The sequence below is a fragment of the Lethenteron reissneri genome, chromosome 68 (assembly GCF_015708825.2).
Source record: "Lethenteron reissneri isolate LAM-NWPU_2019-01 chromosome 68, ASM1570882v1, whole genome shotgun sequence".
Lineage (NCBI taxonomy): Eukaryota > Metazoa > Chordata > Hyperoartia > Petromyzontiformes > Petromyzontidae > Lethenteron > Lethenteron reissneri.
The window spans coordinates 3,615,314-3,627,938 of NC_083846.1; the positions used below are offsets into that span (position 1 = coordinate 3,615,314).

Here is a 12,625-nt window from a genome sequence, read left to right on the forward strand (position 1 = left end):
ACTAATAGGGTTTTTCCCCTTTTTTCTGGCAACAAAACTGACACCTTTTACAAGGAATCATGCTCACATTAACCACAATACTTGCAGTCAAATGCAAACAAAAAACAATACTCTGATAATGTATGCATTGTCTTTGAAACTGATTGGTCCACACCAGAGACAGCTTTCTTTGGAGCCTAGTCTCATATGATGTTCGACCAGATGACGCCAAAAGGCGCACAGTTCAAAGACAACGCACTACCAGAGTAATGAGAGCTCGGGGTGAGCATTTGACTGCAAGTATTGTGGTTAATGTGAGCATGATTCCTTGCAAAAAGTGTCAGTTTTGTTGCCAGAAAAAAAAAAGGGAAAAACTCTATTAGTATATTTTGGTACTGGCAAAGGAGGTCCCATGATGATTTATATCATGTGTCTACAAACGGGGGGGGGGGAGGGGGGGCAGTGGTGGAGACTGGCTACGCGTTCGACTGCTTTTGAGTCGACGAGGCGGAGAGAGAGTGACTCCGTGAAACTCACAGCCACAGGTTTTTGTCGACCGCACTACGACCTCGACCGGTCTGAACGCAACGCGCTGTGCCTAGCAAGCGTCAAGTCGAGCGGTCGCCCCGTGACTACTACGCCGACCCTGCTGTCGTCACGCTCGATGAAATCAAGACTCGCAAGCGGCACGAGATCGTTCTCTCGAGTGAAGCCTAAGCCCTTTTATACTGGTAGCAACCTCCTGGTTACACCAGCCCACAGGGGATTATTGTGTCCGTCCGTCCGTCGTGCAGGGAGGGGCTGGGTGGGGAGGGGAGGGTGCGGAGGGGCTGGGTGGGGCTGGGTGGGGATGGGCTAGGTGGAGATGGTGGAGAGGCGCTGGGTGGGGAGGGTGGAGCTGGGTGGGGGGTGGGAGGGGAGGGGCTTGGTGGGGAGGGGCTGGGTGGGGAGGGGCTGGGTGGGGAGGGTGGGGCTGGGTGGGGGGTGGGAGGGGTGGGGCTGGGTGGGGAGGGGCTGGTCACCCCGTGGTGCCCTTATAAAACTCAACGTTTAACCTACTCACGCCGGCTTGTGCCCGCCCTCACAGTCGGCCATATTTGCGGAATACACCACGCCGCCGTTGACCCTGGCCATTGACCGAGCAACCCAACGTTCCTACCAGCTCCCTCCGTAGGAGGAATGTGTTAACAGCTCGGACTCCTCCATCGCAATGCGCCCGATGGCGCTCGCCCCACCCCCCCCCCCTCTTTGTCCGCGCCCTCCCGGTTTAGCCGGAGGGGGGAGAAGCTACCCCAGGCAGCGAGGGCGTCGACGAGTTACCTCGGACGCCCCGTCTGAGTCGCGCGTCCCATCGCCGGTGCCGCCACTCCCCTCCCCTTGCCCACTGTCGACCCGCTCCTCGCGATTCCCCAAATCATTTCCCGGCTCCGCTCCCGACGGATCTCCCCCCGCCGGGCGGCCTTCCGGCGCGCATTCCGGCGGGCTTTCTAGCCGTGCCTCCTCCGCAATGGCCGAACCATCTCCCGCCGGCGATTCTGATTGAGTTTCGTCAGCCCCAGGCTCCTCCGGATTCCCGACGGCCTTCCGATCGTCTTCTCCTCCTCCGCTCGCGATCGCCGCGGCGGCGGCGACGTCAAATTCTTCCTCGTCTTGCTGAGCCGCGGCACGGAGCAGCCCCTTCCTGGGTTTCCTCGCCTGCATTCCCGCGACCTCCGGTGTGCCAACGCCAGGACTACCACCATCACCGCCACCGCCCACCGTCACAGCCTCCTCCTCCTCCTCCTGGTGTCCTCCCGGCGTCGCCGACTCCCCGGCTCCGCCGCCATCCCCCCGCCCGGTCTCCCCACTCGCCGTTGCTCCTGCGGCGGCAGCGCCCATCTCGACGCGAGCGCCGGGCGGTTCCCGCTCCGCTTCCGGGTTTCCGTTTGAACGGGCCTCGCTCACGGCCGTTCCTTCGGGTGGGGACGATGACGCCAGAGCTTCGTCCACGTCGGTAGAGAGTGCTGCTGTTGCTGCTGCTGCCGCTCCTGCTGCTGCTGCTGCTGCAGCCGCCACCGTTCCGTCGGCCGCTTCTGATTCGCGGAGGCGATCCGCGGGCGGCAGTTGACGCGGAGGCTGAGCTGCGACGCGGGGAGGGGGTTTTAGGGATGGGCGCTTCTGGGATTTCTAAGCGGGCGGGAACGGGCGGGCGGGCGGGCGGGATTTGAGGCGAGCACAGTCAGTGAAGGTAAAAACGAGAGGAAGGAGAGAGGAGGGAGAACAACGGAAGAAGAAGAAGCAGCAGAGAGTTGAGTTGGCGGTAGGGGTCAACCGGAGTAGCACGGAGCTGTCCGCGGTTGCACCGCGTGTCGTTCCGGCGTGATTTACGACGTTTCGATGCACATGCCGGGCAGCTTCTTCGGTTCCTGAAGGAGCTCCCCAGTGCGCGGTGCGAAACGTTGGACATCATGCCAGACAGAATGTGGTACATCCCGAAAACGCATCGGAAGAGAACAGAGAGGCCTAAGAAAGGCTCACTAAGGCAATGCTTTAAGAGGCCAAGCCTTGCTGACGAGACCAGCTGAAGTGAAATCTGCATGTACGTTGAACTTCTTTCGCATCGTGCGTAGCCAACTGTGGTAGTCGGAGGTGCGGGGGAAGGACGGCAAACTATGGGTTTCTGTGTGAGTCTATGGGTCTCTGTATGAGTCTATGGGTCTCTGTGTGAGTCTATGGGTCTCTGTGTGAGTCTATGGGTCTCTCTGTGAGTCTATGGGTCTCTGTGCAAGTCTATGGGTCTCTGTATGAGTCTATGGGTCTCTGTGTGAGTCTATGGGTCTCTGTGTGAGTCTATGGGTCTCTGTATGAGTCTATGGGTCTCTGTATGAGTCTATGGGTCTCTGTGCAAGTCTATGGGTCTCTGTATGAGTCTATGGGTCTCTGTATGAGTCTATGGGTCTCTATGCGAGTCTATGGATCTCCGTGTGAGTCTATGGATCTCCGTGTGAGCCTATGCATGTTGAACTTCTTTCGCACCATACATAAGGACAACAAACTACGTGTGAATTACGGGTCTCTGTGTGTTTGAGGTGACTTTGCTTAATCAACCGGCAAACAGGGGAAAACACCGTCAGTTAGCGAGTACCTACTGAGGCAGACAAGACGCTGCTGCGCTGGGGAGTGGCGGTGGCAGGGGGGGTGAGCGGGGGGTGAGCGGGGGGGGGGGGGGTGAGCGTGGGGTGGGGTGGTCGACGGTGGTGTGGTCACAGAAGCAGCACGCGCGACGCGATGGGCCTATACGCTATCCCGGTCTCCCCACTCAGCGAGTGGGGCTTTCTAAGGGATCGCGGGGGGGACACTCACGGCGGATCTCTCCAGAAGCCTGAGCCGCTCCTGCAGGCGCCGGTTCTGCAGCAGCAGCTCCTCCACCGCAGCCTCCTTGGAGAGCGCCGCCCGCTGCCTGAGGACAAGCCCCGGCCACCGGGCCAACGAGTGAGCATCTCGGGGCGGAAAGAGCGGCAAATTCAAGGCAAGCCACGGTCGTGGGGGACGGGCCGTGCGACACAAACTAAGGAGCGCATCGCAGAGGTCGCAATCGGGTACCCGATACCCGTACCCTACCCGATACCCGGCTACCCGTATTACCCGGCCGGGTACGGGTACCCGGGTACCTGTTTGCAACCCTGGTGCGGCCGGGTACGGGTACGGGTAGGCTGTGAGTCACTCATTTCCCAACGTCTTGTCTCTTCTCACAATTCAAGTTCCTAGAATCAACCCACCCGCGCCTGCAACATGGCTTCATCCCAGAGGTCGCAATCAAGTACCCGTACCCTACTCGATACCCGGCCGGGTACGGGTAGCCGGGTATCGGGTAGGGTACGGGTACCCGTTTGCGACCCTGGTGCGGCCGGGTACGGGTAAGGAATCAAAACCCGTTTGCGACCTCTGGCGCATCGTGAGACCCGTAGAGATATGCAGAGACACGTAGAGACCCATAGAGACACGTAGAGATGCACAGAGACCCATAGAGTTATGTAGGGAACCGTAGAGGCCCATAGAGAGGCATTGAAGACAAGCCACAGTAATGCACGACCGTGGCCCTGCGACACAAACTCTGGACCGCATCGCAAGACTTGTAGAGATACGCAGAGACGCACAGAGACCCATAGACATGCATTAAAGACAAGCCACAGTAGTGCGATTGCACCCACGCGACCCAAACTACGGACCGCATTCATAAAGCACCGTCGTCTGCGCTCATTCAAAGGAGGAGCAGCAACATCAAAACTACGCGAGCCGTCTCTCCCCTGAGGCCCTCTCGTCGTGCCGAGCAGACCGCGACGTTGGCGTCCAGCCTCTGGATGGATTGCTGGCTTTGCCTCCTCCTGGCCACAGCGGGATTGATTTCACAGCGGGGGGGGGCGGGAAGTCAAGGCATAATACAGTGATACCTCGGTTCACGAACGCTTCTGTTCACGAACAACTCGGTTCACGAACAGAAAAGTTCATAAAAATATGCTCCGTTCACGAACTCCGCTTCGGTTCACGAACAGGAGCCGCGGCCATTTTAATGCTATTTCCAGGCTGTCACGTGGTCGTGACTTCCTGTAGGAAGATCGTGGAGAGAAGAAGAGACACAGAAAGAAGTACTGTGAGTACTGTGAAGACACTTTCAGTGACTTTTTGATTTTTGGTGTGCTTTTTAGCACATACAGTACTGTACTACTGTACTGTACAATACTGTACTTACTGTATTGTACAGTTCACCCGTTTGAGTGCTTACTGAAGTCATCTCAAGCAAGGTTAGTGTTCTCTCTTTATACATTACTATACTGTACAGTACTAATGTGTATTGTAATAAAGGTCAGAACGGATTAACCGGATTTACATTGATCCCTGTGGGAAAATGTGCCTCGGTTCACGACCAATTCGGTTCGCGACCACAGTCAGTTCACGAATGAAGTTCGTGAACCGAGGTATCACTGTACGTCCCTTCGATACGGGGGAACTATTGGGGGTCCCTGTTGTCGGCTGCTTGTACCGCATGCTGGTGATGGTGTCCTCCAACTGGCGGTTGGTGTCCTGCAGCTGCTGCGCACGCGAGGCCTCCTCCTGGGCCCGTGCCGCAAGTACGTGGCCCGTGGTGACGCCTCGGTCCTGGGTCCGACGCGACACGGCGTCCCTACACGCAGACGCAAGACAAAGATACACCCCCGTAGAGCAGGGGTGTCCAAACTTTTTGCAAAGAGGGCCACATTTGATAAAGTGAAGATGCCCGGGGGCCAATAGATCCTTTTGACATTGTTTTAACCACAAAAGTTACGTGGAAAATACACACACTGTTATAAAACTATTTTCATTGTCACAATTACCTTTAGTTTTCAAATGACAATGTAACCAAATATAAGCCACTCAGGCAGACGGGAACAACTCTAAAAACGCAATTCTGCCTTTCATTCAGTCAGATAACATTGAACAAACTGTATAGAATACCTTCAATTTCCATGAGTTTTATGATGTATTTATTCTGACAGAGCTAGCGAGCCATAAATAACACATTATAAGACCGAAGCTGCGGGCCCTATGAAATCTGCCCGCGGGCCGGACTTTGGACATGCCTGCCGTAGAGCCTTAAAGGACTGGTGGGGCAAGTGCTGTTAGCGAGTAGCACCTACGAAGGTCGGCGGGTGGCCGCCGAAAACCACGCACCGCCCCCTTTATCTGCCCGGTGGTGATGTTTGCACATCGCGCCAGGTACTCATATGAGGAGGCCCAGGACATGTTCAGTAAGCGTCACTGGCATTGGCCGTGGCAGGGAACTAAACTTGGGTTATTGGGTTCATAGAGCAGCGTGCTAACCACTGTCACACACAAATACAAAGATCTCCTGTATAGCCTGAACAGACTGTTGGAGCAAGTGCTGTTAGCGAGCACCTATGAAGGCCGCAACGGTACACGAGAGGGTGGGTGGCCAGCACCACGCCCGACCGCCTTTGTCTCCCTAGTGGCGATGTTTACACACCGCACCAGGTACTCATTTGAGGCTGAGTCGACCTAGGGGAGGCCCAGGACCGGTCCAGATAATCGTCACCGGTGTTGACCGTGAGCGGGAATCGAACTCGTGTCGCCGGGTTCATAGCGCAGCGCGCTAACCGCTACACTACCGCTCCCACACACAAAGATCAAAGATCGCACTCACACACACACGCACCCGCACACACACACTCACATACACGCACACACACTCACACACACACGCCCGCACTCACACGCGTACCGTGCGATCGAGTCACGAATCGCGGCCACTTGCTTGGTCAGGGCCTCCACCTCCTTCTCCTTGTCCCTCAGCTTGCCTCTCAGTGCCTCCACCTTGGCCTGCCACCGCTTGCCCTCCTCCCAGCGTATCACCTGCTCCTTCGGCTCAGCCTGCGGACCCGCCATCACGAGAGAAGGAGCATAAGCGCCACGGTGGCGAGATGTGTACAGGAGGTCGCGGGTTCGATGCTGACCCCCGACGCCTGTATATTTGGAGTTTGCGTGTCTCTCTCCCTCCCCGTGGTTGCGTGGATTTTTCTCCGGGTCCTCCGTTTTTTTCCCACCACGTTTAGAATCAACGTCGCGCGTTCAGAGTACTAGGCTGCGATGGGTTTCGCGCTGACTCAGCAGCGTTGCCGAGCCGAGAACCAGGTGCTCCTGAAGGAGGTAAGTCCTCTGTTGCACACCAACAAGGCTTCGGAGGCTAGGAGATGTTAACTAGCTCGCCTGGTATACAAGAGGTCGTGGGTTCCATCCCGACCCTGACGCCTGCTGCTGTATATTTGGAGTTTGCGTCTCTCATCATCACCGCAGTGGCTAAGAGATGTTAACTACCTCGCCTGGTGTACAGGAGGTCGTGGGTTCGATCCCGACCCTGACGCCTGCTGGATATTTGGAGTTTGCGTCTCTCATCATCACCGCAGTGGCTAGGAGATGTTAACTACCTCGCCTGGTGTACAGGAGGTCGTGGGTTCGATCCCGACTCTGACGCTTGCTGGATATTTGGAGTTTGCGTCTCTCATCATCATCACGGTGGCGAGGAGATGTTAACTACTTCGCCTGGTCTACAGGAGGTCGTGGGTTCCATCCCGACCCTGATGCCTGCTGCTGTATATTTGGAGTTTGCGTCTCTCATCATCACTGCAGTGGCTAGGAGATGTTAACTACCTCGCCTGGTATACAGGTCGTGGGTTCGATCCCGACCCCAACGCCCGTACATTTTGGAGTTTGCATGTTCTCCGCGTCACGTAGACTTTTCTCCGGGTCTTCCGGTTTTTCCCTCCATATTTAGAAACGTGCGATTACACTATTTGGCTGTGATACATTTCCACACGATAAGCTACTTTTTTTGAGCTGTCATTTGTGGCCAGGTCGCCTCTGAAAAAAAGCTAGATAGCTCATTGGGCCTTACCTGGTAAAATAAAAAAGAATTCGCGAGATAAATCGTCGTGCTGATCAGGGGGTGGCCTTGCCTCTCAGAGCTATGCGCAGGGCTCACAATGGCTGTCGGAGAACCACGGACACTCTTTGGCACACCGTCCACTTCACGGTTGATGTCAGAGATCCCGCGACGGTATCCGATATAATAATAATTATATTCATGACGCGCTGAGCCAAGCTCAGAGTCGCTCGAAAGCGTGGTTGTAGAGGTGAGTTTTTAAGTGTCTCTTGAAGGAGGCGATTGAGGTGATGCTGCGAATGTGCAGAGGGATTGCGTTCCAGACTGTTGGGGCTGCCACCGAGAAGCGGAGCATAGACGTGACCATCCTGGATCTTGTTATCAAGAGGAGGTCGTGAGTCGCGCTGCGCAGAGGGTAGGCCGCATGTGGCGGTGTTACCGTAGATATTTAGCAGAGAGGAAAAAAAATACAATTAAACACAATGAATGTGATCGTGAAATGCATCAAATGTCGGGCCCTATTTCCCCTTCGTTAGCGATCAGCGTATTGTACTGGGCCCGCGTTGCGTTGCAATAAATATAAACAGAATGTAGGGCCCTCTTAAAAAACCTTGAAACTTCAGGACCACCACCCCCCCCGATTGGGAAGCTTCAACATCCGTCTCTGGCCACTGCTTGCAATAACAAAAGAACAAGCAAGCGAGCGAGTGAATGAGTGAGCAGCGAGTGTCCGTGGACGCACCTTGTCTTCCTTCGCGGCCGCTCTCTCCGCCCGCTGCTGCGTCTCCTCCAGCTGCGCCGCCTTCTTCTCCAGCTCCTGCTCAAGACGCTTCACCCGGCCCTGCAGCTCCTCCACCTGCGTCTGCCGCCCGGCGCCATCTACGCCCTTCTGCCGGCACGCGAAGCAGCCGCGGCGCCGCACCGTCACGGCCGACTCGGGCGACGGTATTAGATTGCTCCCCGTGACGACTGGAGCTCGGCTAGATTCCCTCCCCTCGCTCCGCTCCCTCCACTGGCTGCTCATCATCGCCAGCAGCGTCAGCTACGAGATCGTCTAACTGTGCTCCCTCCACTGGCTGCTCATCATCGCCAGCAGCGTCAGCTACGAGATCGTCTAACTGTGCTCCCTCCACTGGCTGCTCATCATCGCCAGCAGCGTCAGCTACGAGATCGTCTAACTGTGCTCCCTCCACTGGCTGCTCATCATCGCCAGCAGCGTCAGCTACGAGATCGTCTAACTGTGCTCCCTCCACTGGCTGCTCATCATCGCCAGCAGCGTCAGCTACGAGATCGTCTAACTGTGCTCCCTCCGCTGGTTTCTCATCATCGCCAGCAGCGTCAGCTACGACATTGTCTATCTGTGCTCCCTCCACTGGTTTCTCATCATGCGGCGGCGAGATATTAACTACCTCGCCCAGTGCGCAGGAAGTCGTGGGTTCGAACCCGACCCTGACGCCTGTGTATTTGGAGTTTGCTTGTTCTCCCCGTGGTTGCGTGGATTTTTCTCCAGGTTTTTCCCTCCACGTTTAGAATCAACGTGTGTTTTGCAGTAGTTGGCGGCTATAAATTGCCACGTGATAAGCCACTTTTTGTTGGGCTATCACTTGTGGCCACATCGCTTCTGAAAAACAGCTACACAGCTCAGTGGGCCTTACCTGGGAAAAAATAAATATATCTACAGTAAAACCTGGGATTGCGAGCTGAATTCGTTCCGGAAAACGTGTTTGTAATCCAAAGCACTCGTATATGTTTCGATTTAAAGCTTTCGTGACTGCAGGGATTCATCTTCTTGGTTCTTTCGGTAAAGTCACGTAGAAGGGAAATAATAAAATATAAAAAATTCAACATAATAAAATAATTCTCACGACGTTTCGGCCACAACGCAAGCAGCCATCCTCAGGTGAAGAACAGGTCTGTCGGAAAGACATTCAGATGCTGTCTTTCTGACAGACCTGTTCTTCACATTCAGACGCTGTCTTTCCGACAGACCTGTTCTTCACCTGAGGACGGCTGCTTGCATTGTAGCCGAAACGTCGTGAGAATTCTTTTATTTTTATTATTTTATTATTTCCCTTCTACGTGACTTTACCGAAAGAACCAAGAAGACACTCGTATATCAGTTGTGATCACGTGACGCTCGGCAGACAAAGCATATGCACGCGCTACTCGTATTGCAAGACCTCGCTCGTTTATCAAATTAATATTTACTATAAAAAATTTGCTTGTCTTGCAAAACACTCGCAGACCAAGCTACTCGCAATCCAAGGTTTAACCGTAGTTGACGTTAATAGCGGAAATTATGAGCGTTAATTCCGAATGCGAAGAAGTGAGAGCATATTCTTAGTTTTTTCGGTAAAGTCACGTAGAAGGTAAAACATTAAAATTAATAAAAGTAAAATAAAATAAAAATCACGACGTTTCGGAGGCAACACAAGCTTCCGTTTTCAGGTGGAACCGCCACAGCCACGACAGCTGCATCAAGTAAATGAGAGATTGCAAGAGCTACCACTCCGTTTATATAATGGTTGGAGAGGGGGGGGAAGGGCCAAGTACGGCACACTTTTTATTAATATGATAAAGTGAGGCTTAAGAGGCTGAGCCTTTGTTATGGAGAGGTGCGGTTTGTGACTAAGCCTGGCCTACGTAACAATAGTGTGAAAAAAGAAACAACTAAACATGGTAAAACAAGCCTGGCTGTCTATCAATAACCTGTAATAGTTGTCTGTCAAATAAGATGGTCCAAATAAGTGTAGTTAAATCTTTTTTGCATGGTTAATCACATCTTTCCAATGATTACTCAGTTTGTAAGAGAGCGAGCGACCAAAGCAGAAAGAGAGAGGGGGGGGGGCGGCAGCGGCACCTGCAGCTGCGCATTGATCCTCTCGACGCGCCGACGCATCTCGTCGCGCCCCCTCTCCGCCTCCTCCTTGCCGGCGCGGAGGCGGCCGCCCTCCCTGTCGCCTCGCCGCGCCTCGCGCTCCGCCGCCTCGAGGCGCTCGCACAGCTCCCGCTCGCGCCGCCGCCACTCGCCTAGCTCGCGGCGAGCGGCGGACGCCTCTAACTGGGCGCTCTCCAAGCGGGCCTGGCGCGGAAGGGGAGTGGAAGAAAATAATAATGAAAAAATTACGAAAAATAAAAAAAGACATATTCTTGGTTCTTTCGGTAAAGTCAAGTAGAAGGGAAATAATGAAATAATAAAAATAAAGAGGACGGCTGCTTGCGTTGTGGCCGAAACGTCGTGAGAATTTTATTTTATTATGTAAAATTTTTATTATTTTATTATTTCCCTTCTACGTGACTTTACCGAAAGAATCAAGAAGAAGACATCATCAGTGCGAGAGCAGCCAAAACATTTAAACACGCTTTTATGAAATGTACTACCATATTAATAAAAAGTGTGCCGTACTTGGCCCTTCCCCCCCTCTCCAACCATTATATAAACGGAGTGGTAGCTCTTGGAATCTCTCATTTACTTGATACAGCTGTCGTGGCTGTGACGGTTCCACCTGAAGACGGAAGCTTGTGTTGCCTCCGAAACGTCGTGATTTTTATTTTATTTTACTTTTATTAATTTTAATGTTTTACCTACGTGACTTTACCGAAAAAACCTAAGAATATGAATCCTTGCAGTCACGAAAGCTTCAAATCTAGAATCCAGGAAGTAGGTTCGAAGCTTGCCATAATGTAAGGGGCCGTGGCCAATTACAGCCAACGTCAGTTGAGCGTGGACAATTAGACCCAAGCCAAAACATAAGATATTAAAAATTATGTTTAAAAATATATTTTTTATTATAGAATATAGTATTGTCATCAGTATGACATAAGTATACCAAGTTTGCAGTCGATACCACATTGGGAAGTGGGTTAAAATTGAGTTACAAGATTTGAGGATACAACAACGACAACAACAGAGTTAAATGAAAGCGTGTAACAACAGCGGCGCTACTACGCCTCTCTCAATTAAATTAACGCCGAACCGCTTGCGACGTTCCGGTATTCGGCGGTGAACGGGGACACCCACCCTGCGACCTGTCGACGCCTCAGAACAGTAAAGGGTTGAGAGGCTATACAGAGAAGGGGGGGATCTTTGTCTTTGTCCGTGTACCTTGTAGTCTTAGATTTGAAGTTTTCGTGACTGCAAGGGTCCATACTCCCTACCCTGCGGTCCTCTCCCTGGTTACTTCACTTCTGTTACCCTCAGCTTAACTTAGGTTGCCCCCCACCCCCTCCCCCCCTTGGCTCCCCCCCCCTCTCGTACCCTACATAATCACGTGTCTCTAATAGCTCTGACGGAGGCTTGTGTTGCTTCCGAAACGTCGTGATTTAATTGAGTTGTTTTTCATTTTTTCGTTTTTCTACCTTTCACTTACGTGACTTTACCGGAAAAAAATAACAAAGAGTATGCTACCTTGTAGTCCTTGGTGTGCTTGTCAACGAGTGTCTGCACATTGAGGCTTTCCTCCTTCTGGGCAGCTGCCGCGATGATGTTCTGCTCGGCCTGGTTCGTCATCTCCCCTTGAAGACGCAGCATCGCCTGGCTCAGACCCTGCACCGTCCCAACAGCAGCACAACCATCATCATCATCATCATGTCTCCTCTAATATTCCACTGTATCGTTAAAACACCTGTTGTCATTCCCCCCGTACTTCCGATTAGCACGGTTGGTTAGGTACGATGTGAAAAAAGTTTGACATACATACATACACATCATCACCATTAAATTTCGATTGAAAGCTTTCGTGACTGCAGGGATTCATCTTCTTGGTTCTTTCGGTAAAGTCACGTAGAATGGAAATAATAAAATAATAAAAATAAAACATTATAAAATAATTGTGATAATTATTTTAATATGTTTTCTTTTCATTGTTCTACGTGACTTTACCGAAAGAACCTAGAAGATCATCACAATTGCCGTAGCCGGCACCACCACCACCATAATCTGTATTATGATGATTATCACCAGCATATCAATAATACGGTCTATGAGCAGTACACTGGTGTACAGGAGACTGGTGTGTTAAGATTACAGTGGTATAGTACAGGTAACAGGTGTTGACACTGCAATGGTATAGTACAGGAGTGTGTGAATGCTACAGTATTATTGCAACTATTTAGCCTATTTTTTTAATTTACCAGGTAAGGCCCACTGAGCTATGTAGCTCGTTTTTAGAAGCGGCCTGGCAACAAATGATAGCTCAACGAAGTGGCTTATCGCGTGGAAATGTATAGCAG

General features: G+C 52.5%; 1 protein-coding gene across 2 annotated transcripts in view; it reads right to left on the minus strand.

Annotated features, from left to right (window-relative positions):
- The window catches only part of LOC133360369 (centrosomal protein of 290 kDa-like), a 101,301-nt gene that overhangs the window by 17,002 nt on the left and 71,674 nt on the right, over window positions 1-12,625 (minus strand). For both annotated transcript variants that reach the window (XM_061579054.1, XM_061579055.1), the window contains exons 40-45: window positions 11,802-11,939; window positions 10,254-10,475; window positions 8,136-8,282; window positions 6,236-6,384; window positions 5,000-5,140; window positions 3,322-3,418 (exon numbers count right to left, since the gene is read on the minus strand). In XM_061579054.1, coding sequence (XP_061435038.1) covers window positions 3,322-3,418; window positions 5,000-5,140; window positions 6,236-6,384; window positions 8,136-8,282; window positions 10,254-10,475; window positions 11,802-11,939 — 894 coding nt within the window. The remainder of the gene's footprint in view (window positions 1-3,321; window positions 3,419-4,999; window positions 5,141-6,235; window positions 6,385-8,135; window positions 8,283-10,253; window positions 10,476-11,801; window positions 11,940-12,625) is intronic.